The sequence below is a fragment of the Lissotriton helveticus genome, chromosome 6, assembly GCF_964261635.1.
Source record: "Lissotriton helveticus chromosome 6, aLisHel1.1, whole genome shotgun sequence".
Taxonomy (NCBI): Eukaryota; Metazoa; Chordata; class Amphibia; order Caudata; family Salamandridae; genus Lissotriton; species Lissotriton helveticus.
Genome location: NC_136067.1, coordinates 1,919,515,441 through 1,919,537,716, shown reverse-complemented (window position 1 = coordinate 1,919,537,716; position 22,276 = coordinate 1,919,515,441). Strand labels below are relative to the sequence as shown.

The window sequence follows — 22,276 nt, the reverse complement described above, 5'->3', positions numbered from 1 at the left end:
GCACATGGTGATTTACAAATACACGGTATTAATTAGGCGTTACCATATTGTTTCATATAATTCGATTTGAATGTATAAGTGATATGTAAATGCTTATCTGCAGCTCCCTCTAGCTGTGTGCACTACTCCCTTGTTTACTCAGATAGAGACATTTAGACAGTAGATAAATAAGGTAAGTGCAATGCCATTCGGAATTTTAATAAGTGAAATTAAGGCCCTACAAGATCAAATTATGCTGCGAGTAAATTGGAAGCTCAGGTCGCCAGAGGGATACGAAATGACCGTATACCTTGTAAATCAAATTACCAGCAGAACTACTTCTAGTTTAATTCAGCTGTGTGATACACATTAAAGGTAAAACATACATGGATCTTCTTGAAGGGGCTAAACAAGCTCCAATCATTACCAGGCAGACAAAGGTAGATTTTACTTCCTTTTCAGTACGTGTTACTCAATATTCACAACCTTCTGTATTTAATACTGATTTGTATTGGGCTTTTAGTAGTTTTTGCAGAATTCTTATACAGAACAGTCTATACAAGTACATGTTAAACAATATAACAACAGGGCCTCATCAGCAAATAGCCATGGCTTTTTCGGCCGTGATACATCTATATTGTATGTTTGGAGAGTGGCATTTAGGCTGTAGAATGTAGGCACCTCTTATTGTTTGTAGTCAATTGTGTATGTTGTGTAGGGAATGGCAGAAGCAAACATGGACGTTGAAGATGGTTGTAAGGGAGTAAAAATGGGTAAAGTAAATATGTATAATGTTTCCATAGGTACCCGACGTTAGGTGAAGCGTTATTTGTGCACAGATGATGTATTGAGTTATTTGTGTTAGTGCACGTGTGTTGCATGAGTTTTTAAGTTCTGTTGTGGTTGCTACGTTGTACTGTAAATTGGAGTTGCAATCCATGTTGAGCGTGTTAGCATTTAATATATAGCCATTGCTAATGATCTTGGTGGAAGGTTCTACTGTTGTCAGTTCGGGCAGAGCTTTCAACAGAGTATGGTCCAAGGTGATGTGTTCTTCCATAAAGCACCCGATGACTTATCACTGGTTACTGCATCATCTATCCCGCACCATGACAACCATGTTGGCGTTGGACAGTATCTCAGAGGACAAAGAAGACCTTCAGAATGGCATCCCTTTGTGGATACAACTAGGACTGGGAGTTATTTTAATTAGGCCGGAACAACTTGAGTAACCTCGGTAATTCCAAGCTACTCTTTTACGCAAAATTACAAATAAGTACACAATTAAGTCCAGTCATGTACTTAAGAGTAATTTGGAGGGGAAATTAACATTAGCACCTTGGGCTTCTTGGCATCAAAGGAAGCAAGCAACTGGGTCACATGCTTGCACTTATTCTCATTGTCCAATCTGATGTCCCATCTGCTGGCCTTGAAAAGTCTTAGGAAAAATATCAATCTTAGTAGCTCATTCCAAGATAGTTTTAATTATCCAACGTCAATGCTCCACTTAGTAGTAAGAAATCATGTCTCAATGATTTATGTAAATCAGTCCAGCATAGTAACAAACGATATTGAACAAGTGGAGGTCGCGTTCCTGATGCCTCCTCGGTATCAAATCATCTTTTGATGGCACAGTGTTTTTTCTGTATTGAACACGGAAGTTCGGAAGAACTGCCGTGTAGCTACATCTTTGGTAGTGGGATGTTTTTGTGGCCTTGAGAGGCACCAATACTGGGTATCTCTTACTTGTTAAAATACCGAATAAGTTTTTCTATAGGACTGATGTGCTGCTGTTGTTGCCACCACTGCCTCCTTGTTTAGTTTGTAATATATATATATATATATATATATATATATTCTCGCTCCTTGTTGCGTCAAGCCGCGCACTCCTGCACGGGTGCGTGTCGCGAGCGACGCTGCTCGCTATAATCTCCGCTACTTTTCTTCTCTTTTTGTAAAGAAAACAGCACTCGTGGGAGTAGGATCTAAGGTTTTATTATTCGATCCTTTGAGCACCAGACGCGTTTCGGCTCCTGCCTTTGTCAGTGGTACACTGACGCGCCATTTTTTTGACTTTTTTATACACCACATGTGACACACGTTTCAAGTAATAGAAACAGGACTGCATAGAGCGCCATCTTTCAATGTCCACATAAATCATACATGAAATGACATTCTCACCCTTATATAAGGTTATCATTTCTCATTGCGCCCTGGATGGGCTTACATTCATTTCTGTACTATGCAAAAAATTACAAACCAAGTTATACCTTGCGTTCACTCATTTCGCCCTGAATGGGCATTCTAGCATTTCTATGCGTCCTGCATCCAAAATGTTTACACACTGTCCAACCTTTCCCCATCACCATTTTAAAACCAAAAGATTTCTTTTAGAGTCTCCCATTCACGAAATTACAAAATTTACAAAGTTATTTTACTCCTTATGAACAGTTCACTCTCTATATACACTAGAAATTCATTTTGCATTCATCCCAAATGTACTGTCATTTCCTCGTGACTGTTAAGACCTCCTGGGGTCTTCGTGCCGATATCTATAATGTGCCTGGACTCTAGCCTTCTCAATTTCTTCAATCTATCACCCCCCCGGGGATTATTCGTCACTTGGTCCAAGGCAAAATAAACTAATTGGTCACTGTTGCTGTTGTGGTATTGTTTGTAGTGCCTCGCCACCGGGTATGTGGGATCACAGTTTGTGATTGCTCTAGAATGTTCTAGGATACGCATTTTCGTTGGATTCACTGTGCTCCCTATATACCTTAGTCCGCAAGGACATACTAAACAATAGACAGTATAGGGTGTGGTGCACGTTAGGAAAGACTTAATTTGTCGTTGTTTCCCTCGAACCTGGTATGAAAGCATCTTTTTACTGTTTCTGCACGCTTTGCAGCGTCCACATGGGTAGAAGCCTGGCAAAGATTTCCCAAAGGGTTCTATAGTTGGACGGGGGAGGTAACTGCTCGTTAGAGCGTTTCTTAGTGCCCTCGCTCTCCTATAGGTTATCATCGGTTGTGTGGGGATGTCTGCACCTATGATAGGATCCGTGGTGAGCAGATTCCAATTCTTTTTCATCACTTTACGTAACACCCCTGCCCCTTCCCCAAATATTTTTGTAGGATGGTGGGAGGAAAATATAGCTTGGGATCCCAAATATCAAGAATGGACACAGTACATACTGGTCTGGTACAGATACATAGATGATCTGCTGATCATATGGAGGGGACCAGAAAGCAAAGCGGAAGAATATATAGAGAGGTTGAATGTTAACTGTTATAACTTACGCTTCACACATGAGATAAGTGAAAATGAAGTGAGTTTCCTAGACCTAAAAATAAGACTTGAGCAGGGCAAAATAAGCACACAACTGTATAGAAAACCCACAGCGGGGAACTCTACCCTTCATTCCATGAGCAGCCACCCTACCAGTTTGATCAGGAGTATACCGTATGGTGAACTCTTACGTATTAAACGAAACTGTACATCAGAGGAAGACTTTAAAGTCAATGCCAGGGCAAGTATAGAAAGATTCAAGCTGCGAGGCTATGGGGAGGAATGTTTGAGAGAAGCCCTCAAAAAAGTGGAGAACATCCCACGTAAAGACACACTACAGGCAAAAGAAAGGGATCTAGAACAAGATGGGAACCTCAGGCTAATCACGGTATTCTCGGAAGGGGCAGGGGTGTTACGTAAAGTGATGAAAAGAATTGGAATCTGCTCACCACGGATCCTATCATAGGTGCAGACATCCCCACACAACCGATGATAACCTATAGGAGAGCGAGGGCACTAAGAAACGCTCTAACGAGCAGTTACCTCCCCCGTCCAACTATAGAACCCTTTGGGAAATCTTTGCCAGGCTTCTACCCATGTGGACGCTGCAAAGCGTGCAGAAACAGTAAAAAGATGCTTTCATACCAGGTTCGAGGGAAACAACGACAAATTAAGTCTTTCCTAACGTGCACCACACCCTATACTGTCTATTGTTTAGTATGTCCTTGCGGACTAAGGTATATAGGGAGCACAGTGAATCCAACGAAAATGCGTATCCTAGAACATTCTAGAGCAATCACAAACTGTGATCCCACATACCCGGTGGCGAGGCACTACAAACAATACCACAACAGCAACAGTGACCAATTAGTTTATTTTGCCTTGGACCAAGTGACGAATAATCCCCGGGGGGGTGATAGATTGAAGAAATTGAGAAGGCTAGAGTCCAGGCACATTATAGATATCGGCACGAAGACCCCAGGAGGTCTTAACAGTCACGAGGAAATGACAGTACATTTGGGATGAATGCAAAATGAATTTCTAGTGTATATAGAGAGTGAACTGTTCATAAGGAGTAAAATAACTTTGTAAATTGTGTAATTTCGTGAATGGGAGACTCTAAAAGAAATCTTTTGGTTTTAAAATGGTGATGGGGAAAGGTTGGACAGTGTGTAAACATTTTGGATGCAGGACGCATAGAAATGCTAGAATGCCCATTCAGGGCGAAATGAGTGAACGCAAGGTATAACTTGGTTTGTAATTTTTTGCATAGTACAGAAATGAATGTAAGCCCATCCAGGGCGCAATGAGAAATGATAACCTTATATAAGGGTGAGAATGTCATTTCATGTATGATTTATGTGGACATTGAAAGATGGCGCTCTATGCAGTCCTGTTTCTATTACTTGAAACGTGTGTCACATGTGGTGTATAAAAAAGTCAAAAAAATGGCGCGTCAGTGTACCACTGACAAAGGCAGGAGCCGAAACGCGTCTGGTGCTCAAAGGATTGAATAATAAAACCTTAGATCCTACTCCCGCGAGTGCTGTTTTCTTTACAAAAAGAGAAGAAAAGTAGCGGAGATATATATATATATATATATATATATATATATATATATATATATATACACACATACACACATACATACATATATATACACACATTTTTTAAGATGGACCATCATTACCAGCAACGCATGATGCATTTTATTTCATAAATGTATCATATTACACATCAATTAACAGCCTTCTAATTAGCAACAGATTGAGCAAATGAGGTGCGTTAATCAGACCCACATAATGCTTCTCGAGCTGAAAAGTTGCCTAGAAAGGTTCATCACGAAGGCATATCAACAATCTCATTGGGAAGGTGGTTGGCTGACTGATGAACAATGTGGTAATCCGATGGTCAAATTGGAGTCCCACAAGGCACGCTCCTCCGCCTTCTATCGCTTTCAGCTTGGTAATTGGACTTGCATTCAATTGGGCAATGCTAACACCTGAAATTTATAGCATGCAGAAATGCCAGAAGGTAGTTAAACTGGGCACCAGGGCAAGAGACATTGCATTACAGTAGATCCACCTCAACAAGCATGCCCTGGTCACAAACTGCCTAGATTAGAAAAAGCAGTGAATGCAAAGACAAAGCACCTGAACTCTGCCTAGCGGTGGGACAGATGTATGAGGACAGAGACATCCTTCCGACTCCAGTGGCACTTATTCAACACAGAAGGGAACACACAAGTCAACCTAAATCAGATGTGGAAGCAGGGTGAAGGAGAGGGACACTTGCTCCCAGGAGTCACACACAAAAGCTCAAATGCAGGGGCTCTTTTACAGAAAAGAAAAGCAGACAGTCGTAGCCTGCTGTCGTTGGAGCTACCGATAGTCCGTTTTCTCCCACCTCTTCCAAAAATGGTGAGTTTAAGCTTGTGTCAATGAATATCCAGAAAAGTGGCAGGACTCCCGACAACGTCACAGATTCAGTGCACCGACAGACTGCTTGGAAAGGGTGGGCTGGCACGGGCACAGTTTACAGCCAGAAGGTCCAGGAAAGGACGTTCAAGCTTCCCTCAAAAGAGGTTGCCAAAGCAGGCAGGGAAGAGTTTTTCTTCAACACCTGATCTATTGGCATCTTGTTAATACTGCTTACAGGGGACCCTGATGGTTCACCTGTAATACTGTGATTACAGGTTCCGCCTATCACAGCATTTATCATTGATATAAGATCAGCTCTAGGGGCCTGATTCACAGTCAAAATCCTAAAACAAAATCCTAAGCTTACTACCATTTTGGTATTCACAGAAGGCACTTATTTTGGTAATCACAAAAGGCACTTACTCATTTCAGTGTTCACAGAAGTTAGGAGTCCTAACTTTACTACTCCTAAACTGAGAAAAAATCCTAACTTTAAGACTTTCGGTATTCACAGAAGGCTTTTAGGAGTCCTAAAGTTAGGACTCCTAACCTCTGTGAATACCAAAATGAGTAAGTGCCTTCTGTGAATACCAAAATGGTAGTAAGTTTAGGATTGTGTCTAAAGTTAGTTCTGTGAATCGGGCCCTCAGAGTCTGTGAGATTGGACCCTGAAACCTTCAATGAGATTCCATGAATAAGGCTCTTCAGAAGAACTGATAAAATGCCTTTAGCTCACACCAACTCTGCCTACCACACAACTTCCAGTCAGCTTCAGTCCCAACATCCCATGATGGCATCACACACATCGATCGGTGAACACCTGAACATAATCTGATCAGTCCGACACAAAACACACGAAGACCAACTTAAGCAGAGTCCAGCTGCAGCCCGAGTCATTTCCAAATTCAGAAAACCTGATCACACTCAAAGTCATGAAAAGTACAAGTTTGGGTGGAATGAATAACTACTAAAAGGAACAAAGTAGGCAACAGTTAGAAAGGACGCTGGCCCTTAAGGCAACTTAAGAGGAGCAAATGTTCTTGGCACATGGAGCATAACGTTTTAGGATCACGGTAAAGGTACTTTTTCTAAACTATATATAAAACAGAGGTATAAATTAAATAAATAATATATGGAAATGAAAATAAAACCACTGTGGAGATCTACACAAGGATTCTCAAGAGGCCACTCCTGTCTCAAGTCAGCTAAGCGGCTTGCAAGGCCTACTGCGGTGGAGTCAATCTAGGAAAAAAACACTGCACACGTTGGGGTGGAGGACAATATAGTCTTACAGCTGCCCTGTGCATGAACATTTAACAAACACAGTATAATGTTTTTCATTCACAGATTCGGGTCTTCCCTACCTGCGAAAAAAACAAATGTGGACCTGCCATGTGGGGAAATCCAGAAATAAAAAATGTCATGAAACACGTTTGTATAAACCATGAAGGGCAAAGCCAACATTTCTGCCACTGGCAAACCAGTGTGTTTTTTTTTATTGCAAACACATGTCATAAATATACCTATTAAAAAAAGCTAACATACCATCGTCCAAATGTAGCAGCCATATGCTTGCAAAACAATTTAAAATAAAGAAATAAAAAATTACGTATACTTTTAGCGGCACGATGTGGATGTTTCGTAGCATGCATGAAAACACGAATAGCATCCTTTTTTATTTTCAGACGCATCACATGGAAATAGTGCAAATAAAAGGTTAGGTTTCCTTTGGGTGACTTTAGCATGAAAATCTAGACAACAGTGAGAATAAAAACAGAAATATTGGAACAATGCATCTGTTGGATGTGCATACAAAATACCACCCCTTACAATGTAAGGCAGCAAATGGTTGAAATGGGTCAAAGCTATGTCAAGCAGACAGGGGAATGATGAAGGCTGACCCAAAGTCTTTTTATGCATGTGTACATGCATGAATTTTTTATTGATTTCATTTTTGATTGCATGAGAGTTCTCAAACAACTAAAAGCTGTCCTAGGACCGACCAATGCCAAGCAAGGGCCACCAGGCAGTCCATTAGTTGGAGGTCTTTTATCTTCCACTCTACGGTGAAGGATTGCCAACGGCCACAGCCAACCCAACGCGCTCTGTTGGTTCTCACAATCTTGCCAGCAAATCCTACAGCCTGTTGTACTCCAAAAGCACAGCAGCAAGTGCTCTCCTAGCCCTTTGACAAAGTAGGAACCATTACTTCATAATTTCATATTGCCCGCCACCTATAAACCAATTGGTTAATTGAGAACTTCAAAGCAGGCAAAAATGTCACAGAAGTGGCCACAGGGCAGATGGATCGTAGATGACCATCAGGGCAAAACGAACATACGATGGCCTGTGATTAGACAGCGTTGGAGAAGCATGAGGACTAACCTCATGAACCTCAGAAGACCTTTTAGATTAAAACAAGCAATGTCAAAGCCAAGGAAAGTTGGTGGAGTTACATTTATTTCATTTACTGGTAGAACGTTCGACAAACTTAAAAGGAAAAGAAATGAAACGGCCTAAAAGTGGGGCCCATATAATTACAGTGTATATGTTTTAAACGAATATAAATACACACATACATAGACAAATAACCAGGTACAATTTACAACTTTCAACAAAAATGCATTACAGAATTTCCCAGCATCCATCAAAGGGAAGTGGCATCACTGTATTTTGCCATCCTCCACAGTATTCGATGACTAGCTCTAGGACACCCCCGCGCCGCACGGCCACCAGCTGCTGCGTGTGCCTCCCCTCCTTGTGCCTCGCTGCCCCGGCTCCGCCGCATGACCACGCCCCCTGCCACCGAGCGGCGTGGTCTGTGCTAGCTTCCTGGCCTGTGTACCTGTCTCTGGTGTTGCCATTCGATTTGTATTGAATTGTATTGTATTGACTTGTAAACTGTCCTGTTGATTTGTTTTATTCCCCCATTTGTGCCTGTTTCGCCTTCGTTCTTTGCCGTCCCCGTCTCATCCCTCCCCGCTCCCTGCTTCCCGCCATCACCGCTAGCCCCGCCCCTTTCTTTGTGTACCCTCCCCGCTCCCGCCTCCCAGCTGCTCCGCCCCCCCCGCGCACTTGGCCATATATGGCGACCGTGCGACGCAGGTGAGTGTGACCTAGCTCTAGGACACCCCCGCGCCGCACGGCCACCAGCTGCTGCGTGTGCCGCCCCTCTTGTGCCTCGCTGCCCCGGCTCCGCCGCATGACCACGCCCCCTGCCACCGAGCGGCGTGGTCTGTGCTAGCTTCCTGGCCTGTGTACCTGTCTCTGGTGTTGCCATTCGATTTGTATTGAATTGTATTGTATTGACTTGTAAACTGTCCTGTTGATTTGTTTTATTCCCCCATTTGTGCCTGTTTCGCCTTCGTTCTTTGCCGTCCCCGTCTCATCCCTCCCCGCTTCCCGCCATCACCGCTAGCCCCGCCCCTTTCTTTGTGTACCCTCCCCGCTCCCGCCTCCCAGCTGCTCCGCCCCCCCGGCGCACTTCGCCATATATGGCGACCGTGCGAACGCGCAGCGGGCGCGCCGATTGAGCGCCGAAGGCGCGCCAAAGGTAAGCCCGTCTGCGCCCGTCCGCGCCAGGACCGCGCCCAGTGCCAGGACCCCTGGCCCTCGACGACCCCTGCCCACCCGCCTGACGTACACCGCCGCCACCCTCAACGCACTCAACACCGACCGATTCCCAGGATGCTACCAAGCCACCCCTCGACGCACCCACGGACCCTTCAGCTGCCACGCCTGCAAGTTCTCCTGCATCCGGACCTGCCTCGCACCAGCACCCGCCAAGTCGAACACTAGCAGCAACCACCTCAAGTGCATCCTGCTCAACACCCGCTCCGTCCACAGACACGCCATCGAACTCTGGAACCTCCTCGACACCACAGCCCCAGACGTTGCCTTCCTCACGGAGACCTGGATGAACGCCTCTTCAGCTCCCGACATCGCCATCGCCATCCCAGAGGGCTACAAGATCACCCGGAGGGACCGCACCGCCAACCAGTTGGGAGGAGGCATCGCCATCATCCACAGGGACACCATCCGCATCACGACCAGCACCGACGACACCCTTACCACCGCCGAACACCTGCACTTCCAGATCCACACCGACCCCAAGACCACCCTCAGAGGCACCCTGATCTACCGACCCCCGGGACCACGCACACAATTCAGCGAGGACATCGCCGACTTCGTCAGCCCGCATGCCCTCCCCTCCGCTGACTACATCCTCCTGGGGGACCTCAACTTCCACCTGGAGAACAACAACGACCGCAACACCACCATCCTGCTCGACAACCTCGCCAACCTGGGACTCAAGCAACTGGTGAGCACCCCCACCCACCTCGCCGGACACACACTCGACGCCGTCTTCTCATCCAGCAAAGACATCGCCTTCAGCCACTCCACTGGACGGACCACAGCTGCGTCCACTTCACCTTCGATAGAACGACGATCCACCACCACCAGCAACAGGTTGCTCGAAGGAACTGGAACAAGATCACAGCCGACCAGCTCGCCGCCTCCCTGAGCCAGCACCCTCCTGCCAGCTCGGCGAACCCCAGCCAGGCCGCCGACAACCTCGCGAAGTGGATCAGCAACTGCGCGGACGAACTCGCCCCTCTGAGGAACCCGCCCAGCAGACCCGGCAGCAAGAAAGCCCCATGGTTCACCGACGAACTCAAGAGCTCCAAGAAGAACTGCCGAGCCCTCGAGAAAGCCTGGAGAAAAGAACCTATACCGGACAACATGACCACCCTCAAGCTCGCCACCCGGAAGCACCACCAACTGATCCGCACCGCCAAGAAAACTGCATTCAAGGACCGGCTGGACAACAACGCACACAACTGCAAGGAACTCTTCAACATCGTGAAGGAGCTCTCCAACCCCAACGCAGGAAGCAACAACATCACCCCTTCGCAAGACCTCTGCAACTCCCTCGCCTCCTACTTCCACAGCAAGATCGCGGACATACACAACAGCTACAACATTCAACCGACGCACGCCACGACCACAGCAACGCCGCCCACCACCACCCTCCGCGCCTGGACTCCGGTCAACACCGAAGACACCGTCCGCATGATGAACTCCGTCCACTCCGGATCTCCGACCGACCCCTGCCCTCACCACGTCTTCAACAAGGCCGACGCTGTCATCGCACCCCACCTACGGGACATTATCAACACCTCCTTCGACACCGCCACCTTCCCTGAGAGCTGGAAGCACGCCGAACTCAGCGCTCTACTCAAGAAACCCACAGCGGACCCCACCGAACTCAAGAATTACCGCCCCATCTCGCTCCTCCCGTTTCCTGCCAAAGTCATAGAGAAGACCGTCAACAAACAGCTGGCCGCCTTCCTCGAGACGAATGGATCCCTCGACCCCTCACAGTCTGGTTTCCGAGCCAACCACAGCACCAAGACCGCCCTCATCGCCGCCACCGACGACATCCGAGCCCTGATGGACAACGGAGATACAGCGGCCCTCATCCTCCTAGACCTCTCCACGGCATTCGACACTGTCTGCCACCGCACCCTAGTGCAGCGCCTCAGCAACGTCGGAATCCAGGAGAAGGCACTGGAATGGATCATCTCCTTCCTCGACGGAAGAACACAGAGAGTCCGCCTACCACCGTTCAAGTCAGAGGCCACCGAAGTCATCTGCGGCGTCCCTCAAGGATCCTCGCTGAGCCCCACCCTCTTCAACGTCTACATGAGCCCCCTCGCGGCCATCGCACGCCAACACAACCTCAACATAATCTCCTACGCCGACGACACCCAGCTGATCCTCTCCCTGACCAACGACCCCGCCGCCGCCAGAGCTAATCTGCACGAAGGGATGAAGGATGTAGCCGAGTGGATGACAACCAGCCGCCTGAAACTGAACTCAGACAAGACGGAGGTCCTCATCCTGGGCTCCTCGCCCTCCGTCTGGGACGACTCCTGGTGGCCCCCCGCCCTGGGCACCGCACCCAAACCAACGGACCACGCACGGAACCTGGGCTTCATCCTGGACTCCTCCCTCTCCATGACCAGGCAAGTCAACGCTGTCTCCTCGTCATGCTTCAACATCCTTCGCATGCTACGGAAGATCTTCTGGTGGATCCCCACCGAAACCAGGAAGACCGTCACCCAGGCCCTCGTCACCAGCCGACTGGACTACGGCAACGCTCTCTACGCCGGCACCACCGCCAAGCTCCAGAAGAGACTCCAGCGGATCCAGAACGCCTCAGCCAGACTCATCCTCGACATCCCACGAACCAGCCACATCTCCGGACATCTGAGAGACCTGCACTGGCTCCCCGTCAACAAAAGAATCACCTTCCGTCTCCTCACCCACGCACACAAAGCCCTACACGATCAAGGCCCGAGCTACCTCAACAACCGAATCAACTTCTACGCTCCCAAACGCCACCTCCGATCAGCCAACCACGCCCTCGCCGCCGTCCCCCGCATCCGAAGAGCGACAACAGGAAGAAGGTCCTTCTCCTACCTGGCCGCCAAGACCTGGAACTCCCTCCCTCCCGACCTGCGCCTGACCCAAGACCACCTCTCCTTCAGGAAGAAGCTCAAGACCTGGCTGTTCGAGCAGTAACGGCACCCCCCCCCCCCCCCCAAGCGCCTTGAGACCCTACGGGTAAGTAGTGCGCTCTATAAATGTCTTTGATTGATTGATTGATCCCTTGCCTGGGTGTCCGAAGCAAAGTCTGAGTCCAAGGGCATCACATATCTGGACCTCAAGACACCATTCTCATCTCAAGAGAGCGCAAACACTCACCATAATCGTACATTTAACACCAGTAACCTCATCCAGATACTGCTCACTAGAATAAACACAGCCCACACCACACCATCGTCAAAGCATGCTCACCAATGCCCATACAACACAACCCAGAATCTCTCTTCATCAAAGAAGCAGACTTCATATCCTACCCCACCTACGCTTGACATCCTTTTCCCATCTGGCCACAGCATTGAACACAGACCCCGCATCTGAAAATTGAAGTCATACTAAAGTCAACAAAATTCAACAAGGACCTGCACCCATTTTCAACGGGGCCACACCAAACGCTTTCGAGTTGCTCCCCTGCTACTCTGCCCTCAGCATACTAAACCGCCTTTATTAATTTCCTCTACGACTGCCGGAACCCATAAGGACTTTATAGAACAAACAACATCTGCCTCCATGCAACACTCCCATTGCACTTTCCTCTGAGATTTAAATCTTCCCAGTAACTTTAGCACCATAACCAGGAGGGAAGCCGTGACTCTGCAACACTCTGGAAAAAAAGACCACCTCATCAACCTAATCTCCCCCCAATCTCTTGATCATCTCACCTTCCCTTTTAACATCAGAAATGCCACTCCCCTACAATAAGGGCAGCAGAAAAAGGAGACTTACCTTTAGCTCCTTCAGAAACCTCTATCAAGAAGGACAGCAAGTAGAACTAACCAACATATTCTGACATTTCCTGCCCTAAACGTATGTCATGCTTCAACATCTACAACAACACTCTGAAGAATCACATTGGAAGCTATGCTCCTCAGAAAACTCGCGCCTCAAAGGTTAAGCCACTAACCTAGTAAACTCAAGAACTTCCTGAAAACAGATTCGACATACGAAGACTGGAGGAATGTAGTATTCCAATGTTCAGCATTATAATGTATTTGTGTGAAAACAAAGAACTGTAGAATAATATTGGTGTAGGTTATAAAGTCAGGTGGCAGTTGCACTGGTAGGTTAGACCTAAACAATTCATGTAGTTTAATGACTGCCCTCCTCCCATCTGGGTTGATGCCAGAGAAAATACCATCAAATATCTAGTTATCTAAACCAATTTAATAATTTTACAATGTTCTGTGCCCCAAAAGTGCAGGCAGAGGCAGCTGGATAAATGAACAGTATGATCATAGCTGTGTGGAGTGCAAGCACTTTGTGGAAGCACGCAAACACTGCCCAATCAAAACACATACTCCTGGCGCCCAACAGGTGGAATCAGCCAAAGCCTGCCTCTTGTGGCGATTCTCACAAAATTGCCTGGCAAAAACGGAGCCATTAAACCCGACTATGAAAAGGATAAATAATAAAGCACTGGCAAAGTAAACTATTGGTCCATCGGCCCTGGCAATGAAGTGTACATTTTTGGGTGAATGTGCCACAGTGCAAGAGTGCCACTGGCTAAAGTGGACTGACCCATTGCCACATGTTTTTAACTATGATGGACAGAAGCACACATGAAAGAAATTGAGTAGAATACTGCTTAAGGAGGACTGATCTAAAGCCTGTGTGTATTTATTTAATATATCTTTTTAATTGTCCATGAAATTAGAGAGATAGCTCAACCGGTCTCTAGGACAGACCTTAAAAACATGCAAAGTCATTTGAGATGTGGCAGACCGAATCCCTACAACACCCAATTGTCTGATTTCATTAAAGATTACTGTCCAGTACACATAAAAAAAAGGTTGGATTAGTTTAAAGGTATACATGTGATATTTTTCTTGTATGCTTATCCTAGGAAAAAATGCATGATATTTATTTTGTTTCCGAATAGAAGGAGACACTAAGCTAGCAAAATCAGTCAGATTACATAAAAAGAGAAAAACCACAAACAGTTAGTCATTTTACGATGGAAACAGGTTATATGTACTGTGAGGTACATGTTCGAATCGGTACAACACAACTCAGAATGAAGCTTTTTATAACATTCGGAAATCTAAACTGAGGTATTTGATAAAAGGAACTTTTCCCCAAGGCTGGTGGGCATGCTTGTGCAGGAATGCCTGTGTTTCGGGAACACTGAAATCTAACTCTGCTGGGGCAACCACTTAGTTCTGAGACTCGTGAGAACTAGCAACTGCTGTTGGCTAACTGAAGTGTCCTAGAGTGCTCGAGTCTCAGATTCACAGTCCGTAGGAGGGCTGTGACAAAGGAGGTCTGCAGGGAGGAACGCACTTGAACACCAAGTCCCATGTTCTTCTGTCAGAAACAGGCATGCAGGCAGCACTAGTCATTTTTGGGAGACTATTTATTCATTGCAGTAATTACTTAGGTCTCTGTCTCTTGCAAGACATTTTGTTAGCTTATGGGGTCCTAGAGTGTGTCCATTGCTTACCTTTGGAAGGCTTCATAGTTACTCCCATTTCCTTCCGTCTCCTTGGTAAGCACATGCCAGCTTCACTTCCTTTGTCCCCCCCCATGAAGCTTGGCCCAAGTACTGTTTCCTTGTTCCGCTGTGCGTCCTTCCAGTTCTCATGCTTTTGGAGGTACTTTTTTTGTTTTTGTTTCTTGCACCGTCATTATTGCTTGCTCGGTCATCTTTGCTTGCCCCCCCCATGCCCCATCGCTCCCACCAGCCTCCCGCCTCTCCCATTCCTTCCACAGTTGATTGTTGCTTGCCCTCTCCTTCTGGCCGTGGGGATGCTGCCCCACTACTGCTGTGCCTTGTGTCACTTGCCACTCTCATGGTCTGTTGAATTGCTGCCCCTTCCTCCAGGTGTGCAACATGTTCCTAGCCCCTCCCGCTGCCCCTGGTGTTGCTTGCACCCTCCCGCTCTCCTTCCACTGTCCGTGTTGGCCCGTACCCTCTGTTTTGCGAGTAATGCTGGATTCCAGACTATGAACATTGTAGCTTTGAGAGTAACAGTTGTTTTTGCCATGCACTTAACTACTTAGGAAATTATAGATCTGTTTGAAAATCGGGTATCTATGACCATTTGCATTAAGTTGAAGAGCTCAGGCAGCTGTAAGAACTTAGTTTGTGACATCAACAAAAGCCATTCCTGCCATTTGAATAACAGCCTGACCATATTTGTTCGGTCCATACATATAACATGCCCGGAACAACAACAAAAAATGGATCTTGCAGGTAAGGACGCAGCCATCATTTGTTCTACAGGAACCGGGAATGACAGTTCCTTTCAAGCTTTGAGTCACAATGATTATTCTGTAAATAAATTAAATAGCCCCTACGATCTATGGGAGCTTTATCTTTTTATACAGACACACACGGGCATGAAGCATTGCTTTTCATAAAAAGAAGCAAAAAACACGAGGGAGACAGGTATTAGTCGACTGATATTTCCACACACCTGCGACAGGCATATCTTTAGTTGGCTTTTTGAGGCCTGGGGTAATTATTATTCGTTGTGGTGCCCTTAGACAGGACTGAAAGGAATGACACCCTAAGGTCGCTCAGATGCCCAAGAAAGTTATATCAATTTCGCAGGAATTAGATTATTTTGCCGCCCATACCTATTTGGCAGGTAGAGCCAGTGGCTTGGCCCATCTAAAATTTTAAGTGCTGATGAGTTTTAATGAAATGCATTTGACAAATATAATTACGGCGTTTTAAATGCAAGGCCCTGTAGTAACGGCTACTCGTAAACCCCTGAGGTCTGTGCTCTAAGGGGGAGGGGGGTTGCGTTAGACCATTGGTGACTGGAAGTTCTAGACCGATCTTAAGAAGAATTAAGTTTGAAATAGAAAAAAACAGACTGGGCAGAGCTGTGGCACTTTAAGCAGAATGAGAAGAGAGTTAAGTTAACATCTTTGATCTCGCTGACAGTTTTTGATGACAGCTAAATGCTTTAATCAAGTGTAATGTGGTCATTACATTCGATCAGTATTTTTCATTTCTAAACAGTGAAGTTGTCAAGAGATTGACGTCAACATAGCAGATTAACTCACTTGCAGGGAAATAGAACACTTTCCGCATTGCCGGTCTAACCCCTTTGTCAAGCATGTTGGCCTATAACCGTTCTATTGAGTGATGTGTTTTTATAAAAACTCAAACGTGTCAGGCAAAATATACACTGGACCCACAGCTTCCTATTGCTTATATACAGCTGGTTATGTGCTAAGCGCAAAAGCAAAAGTAAAAAAACAGTCTTTAAGATTAAAAAAAAAGCATTGGGTCGTAGCACTTTTTTTTTTATAAGGAGGGTGATGTCTGCGCGAACACTGATAGTGGGAGGAGAGGGCAAGCAACATGAGGGACAACAGGAGGAGGCAAGGAACACAATAGTAGGAAGAGGTAAGACAGGGCAAGCAACATCACGGATAGCAGGAGGAGGGAGCAAGCAACACAAGGAACAGGCGAGACGAGGGCAGGTGTGGGCAAGAAACAGAACAGCCAGTGGGAGGAGAGCAGGAGAGCAACACAAGTAGCAGGAGGGTGGGAGGGGCAAGTAACACCAAGGATAAACACATGGACTCTGTGGAGGGCTTCTACAAAAAGAAAAAAGTAACCCGGGCCGGAAAGGGCAAGCAGTGGAAGGACACTCAGTGGGCAAGGAAGCAGTGCTTGGGGCATGAATCCCGGGAGGGACAAACACTTGCAGCAAGGAAATAAGACAACGCCAACTAATGGTAAGCAGTGGGCAGGCTCTAAGCCCCCTGCAAGCTAACAAAATGTCTTGCAAGCACCAGCGTATGTGCGGGCTCAGGCGAGATCAAAATAATGAGACAGATACAGTAGTTTCCTGTTGTGCTACACACAGAACATTATCCACAGCAATGAGAAAATCAGCTGAATTCTGAAGAGAAAAGATGATCTCAACATTTACTCAAGTGGAGAAGTGAATCAGATCTTAGATGAGCAGCAAAAGGGCTTGGGTTAATGGAAAACAAGGTAGAGAGGGGGATTAACATTTAGGGGGATCAAGGCCGGAATATGCGATCACTTGTATTAAGCAAAAGATACTGCTTAGTGGCCGAGTTGCGCTGTTTGTAGAAACTGCTAAAATTAAGTTCACCTGCGTTCCAGTAAAAGTGATTTTAGTGTCAGAAGTAAAAGAGGAGTAGTGCACCTATGTATGCCACGCTGAGCTGGGGTTACACTATTTATCAGACTTCATTAAAATACAGCCAATCCTCTTATCTTATGGCACAAGATCTGGTCTTTGGAGAAAACCACCATTAATAGGGATAATATAAGGGATTGTCAAATTACAATGGGTACTCAACATACCTTGGTTGAAGAATATTAAAGACTTCATGAGTGGCTTAGGCCACCCGGAATATTATGAACAGCCGGAATCTATAGAGCGCATTAGCGGAAAATACCTCAAAAGAGAGTGCATGATGCTACTGCAGTCTTTAAGTGGAGAAGGGTGGCTCAATGATTAGAGCGGCAGACCCTGATGCAGAGGTCTGGCCCGGGACCAGGGTTCAATTCCCGCCTCGGCGGGTCTTGGGCTCAATTTCCTCGGATCTGATAATTCTCGCCTCGGTGCCTATTCTAATCATGGGTCCCACTCAGTAACTCTGGGCATTAGCTTGCTTAATCTCCACATCGGCCCCAACAGCGCTGGGATGCCTGGCTTCACCTTGGGGTATCCATGAGTGGGCATTTCACAGGGAAAAGCCAGGGAGGGTTCCACAGCGGTATGCGTACAGCGCCAAGACGCCTCACAGTATAAGTGCGCTATACAAGTACAAATTCATTTCATTTCATTTAAGACTATCCTCGGAATTACTGAAGACGACTGCATGTAATAACCAAATGATATTGACAACCTATAATATACAGCCTTACTTACAACTCAAGGTTGCAGGATAGATTGGTTTTAACTCGTTTTACGTTAGGCATTTTTCATCACCTAACAAGCTTTCCTGTAATTAACAACTGGTCAGGCCCGCTTTGTAAATGCCCAGGCAATGGGATGTCACATCAGACAACAATTCACGTGGTGCTCTTTTGCAAATTTTATGAAAATCAAAGAAAGGTCTGGATTTTACCAATTTTAAGGACCCTTGGCCTCAGGCAATGTCGTACAGCTTTTGTATCCCTTCAGTTGCTCGCCAATAGGTACACTATGCAGTCAATGGCAATGTTTTTAAAGAAGGTGATTAGATGCAAAAAGGCCATCAAATTGTGATTTTACAGTGAAGTAAATAGGGTTGTATTTTATGACATCTTTTAGCAGCAGTAATTGTTTCTGAAAGCTTTTAATTTTAAATAAGATTGTTATATACCTAATCTACTTGTATAAGATTTTTTAGCCTGTGAACAGTAATTGTATTTTATACATGTATTCTGCTTTTCTGGTTTCCACTAATTAAATCGAATAAAGCTTATTGAAATTGAATTGAGTAGTGCACGCAGGAAAGTATAGAAAATATAAGTTTCTGCTACTATGAACTCGGAACAAAGAACACCATCCCAGTTCAAATCCTGGAGCCTGACACATTGCACATCTAGTTCAGGAACTCCTTGAAAGGCTCATCTCTTGAAACAGTAGCTCATTGTGTAATAAACTTCCCAGTTCAGCCCCTCAACCTGATTTCTCTTTATGCACCAACTTGTAATCTCGCTCTACTCATTTACATTGTCGTGTTGCGCTGTATCTAGGTTTGCACTTTATAAAACCAATGCATATGTGGCTCAAACTCAAATGCGTTGAACCAGAGCTTCCAAATGTTCTACTTACCTCAACAGCCGACTCTCGTTCTACACCCCCACCCGCCAGCTCCGCTCCACCAGCCTCACCCTCACAATCGTCCCACGAATACGTAGAACCACCTCCGGAGGAAGATCCTTCTCCTACCTGGCAGCAAAGACCTGGAACTCCCTGCCCACTCACCTACGACTGACCCGTGACCATCTCAGCTTCAGGAAGCACCTCAAGACCTGGCTCTTCCAGCAGTAGCGCCCCCCCCCCCCCCAACCCCCCCAGCGTCTTGAGACCCTCGCGGGTGAGTAGTGCGCTTTATAAATGCTTTGATTGATTGATTGATTGACTATCATGCATGCATTACTTGTAAGAATGTAAGAACTGAGGCTGCAACCCTGGTAACTACATGCATGGTATGTCCCTACTAGGTGCACAGGGCATGTCAATGACCTTCTTTGGGAAGGTCAGAACGCCATGTCTGATGAAGGAACAGGTAGGGTGAACAGAAAACCTGTCCTAATGAATTAGGCCTCACTCCTGGACATGGCAATACCAATCAGATGCCTTCACTCTGAAAGTGTAAAGGGTTTTGCACTGCAATGACAAAACCCCTCACCATCAACAGAAAGACACTTGGTTAGAGTTTTACGCTGTCTTCCAGTTGACAGCTTAAAACTTGCCCATATTAGGACTATTAAGAACTTCCAATTTGAAAGTACATCAGAAGGTGGATCAAATGTGGCATCAGTCCAAGTAGGAAGGTGCGCATTTTATAGCATCTATAACCCCAATAAAGAGCAGCTAATACTCTGCATCACAGTCTGAGGAAGCAGATTTATGAGAGCATCCCCTTCCATAGAAGCCACTGTGATTCTAAAGCAAATCCCTTTACATCCTAGAAGGGGCTGCTGAGAAGTTCACACTGCTGAAAAAGACCCCAATGTCGGGCATCGGACACACGTCATGAAGTTCACCCCGAGAGGCTCGATTTCCACCACAAATTAAATCCACTGTCACTCACCTGCATGTCCAGCAAGCTGGATCCAGGGGTACCTCTTCTTGAAGGACATGACAAATGGGGACCAGTGCACCATGTTCTTGATCTTTCTCCATGACTTGCTCTGCAAAAATAGAATATAAAAAAGACATGTCACTCAATAAAATACAAATTTTTATGAAATATAATCTGGATTTACAATTTTATTCTTTTGTAAACTCCTCTGAATGTTCCAAAATGCACTTTATTACATATGTAGCATTAGCTGCCATAACTTTATTCAGGTGCAAGGAGACTGCTTGGTACTCTGTCATTGCCCACAGGGTAACAGGATGTGGAACAGTTCTGATTTACATCCAGAACAATGCATATAAATAGTTAAAATGTGTCTGTCTCTCCAACTGTAATAGAACGTCTAATCGCAAGAAAATGCAGGTTTCACCCAAGATATTAGTACAACACTGTATGCAAACTATTCTTAAGATCATTGAGGTAATAGATTTCAAACTAATCTACGCACTTTCAGAGGTTGATTCTAAATCACATTAAAGCTTTAAAGTGCTGGATGATGGTCGATCAGCATCCGGAAGCGATGCAGCTCCTAAAAGGGCATTCTTGGTTGAGATGACAGTAAAGCTGCACAGATAATCCACTCCAAGGTAGCCAAGTCCCAGAGGCAGTAAACTAGGCATCCTCCCACTGAGAGATTCATATTTTGACCTGGTACTATGGTACAAAGCCCTCTTCACGGACAACAGCTGCGGTCGCACAGAGGGACAATCTTCCACACAGAGCATAAGTGGGATCTTGGCTGGGTGAAAGAAAAGCTTCTACGGATCACCTCCCCGATGCAGGTCTCTGCACGTCAGATATTAAAGGATGAAAACTGAGAATCCAAGACCTTTGAAAAAAGTCAGAGAACTGTAGAGGCAAACCTATCCATTAGGTCTTTGGCAGCAAGAACAATCCTTTGTTAGGTTCATAAAAGGGCAATACCTTTCAAACTTAAAGGAACAAAGACCAGAGTAACAAACCTCTGCAACTCATCAGTTCTTGGAGGAGAAAGAAGGAAACCAGTGAGGAATCTTAACAGTCGGGTCGGACGGAGGCAGAAGAAAATTGACCGGGGCACTAAAATTAAAGTGGCCCCAATAAGTGTACTAAATAGCTAAAAAAGTAGTCCAAATGGCAAATCAGGTCAGTTTTGAACTGGCAATATCATTTTATGAGGGTATTTTATAAAGGTATTGGGGGGGCTGCATGCAAGGTTTGTGGTAATATCAGGGAAATCAAAAGTGAAAACAGGCCCAACTGGACTTAAAACAGGCCCACAAACTGCTGCTGCTAAAAAAACACACAATAACACGTTTCACACACTGGTCTGTTCGATCAGCCCTTCGGGCACTGCCTAATTGCCCCATTGACCAGTCCGACCCTGCTCCAGAGGCATAATTGAGTATCGATCCAAGAGAAAGGCTGTGACAGGCTTGAGCTCAATAACAGCTCAGTAATGAACCTGGAAGTGGGACACATCACAAACATCTGTGGGTATAAATCCACTGGGCCGACTGGGCATGGGATATAGTGTAAGCTTTATGAAGTGGCACACGCCCAACAGAGGTTACACACAAATACTAAGTGTGCATGAAGCGTGTGCTCTGGCATCAGGAAGTGAAATATTGGAGCCGAGCGTGGAAATCACAAATTCAAAACAATACAATAGGTGAGTAAATGAAAGGGAAGAGGGAGATGGTTTACTATCACTCTTGTTCCAAGTTATAATCCCTCTAGGATTTAGGCGATGCTGAAATTGTCCATTGGAGCGGATATGACGTGAATCAACCAGAAGAGTTCTGGTGTGGGGTAGCCTGGGTACACTTGTCCTAGGACCGTTTACTGCCAGAACCATTTCAGGATTTAAAGCAGTCTTTTCATCTGATGCTGTTCCAACCGTACACATGCCTTGTGATTGAATCCAAAGAAACACACAGTAGGCTGGTAATCATGGTTGGGAGCTGAAGTAGTGTTACCCGGGGCACCTCAATGAAGGGATGGGTCGCGCAATGGAAGGAGACCTGGGAATCTTCCCTCGCCTCATCTCCAAACATCTCCTTGACCATGCGATTCTCCTGTGTGCATGTTTCCCACACGCACACTTGTAGAACTACAGACAAGCGAGTTTAAAATATATTGGGTGAGGA

General features: G+C 45.9%; 1 protein-coding gene across 3 annotated transcripts in view; it reads right to left on the bottom strand.

Moving 5' to 3' along the window:
• The window catches only part of LOC144763879 (inositol-trisphosphate 3-kinase B-like), a 292,849-nt gene that overhangs the window by 82,815 nt on the left and 187,758 nt on the right, over positions 1–22,276 (bottom strand). For all 3 annotated transcript variants that reach the window (XM_078649872.1, XM_078649875.1, XM_078649873.1), the window contains exon 3: positions 20,100–20,199. In XM_078649872.1, coding sequence (XP_078505998.1) covers positions 20,100–20,199 — 100 coding nt within the window. The remainder of the gene's footprint in view (positions 1–20,099; positions 20,200–22,276) is intronic.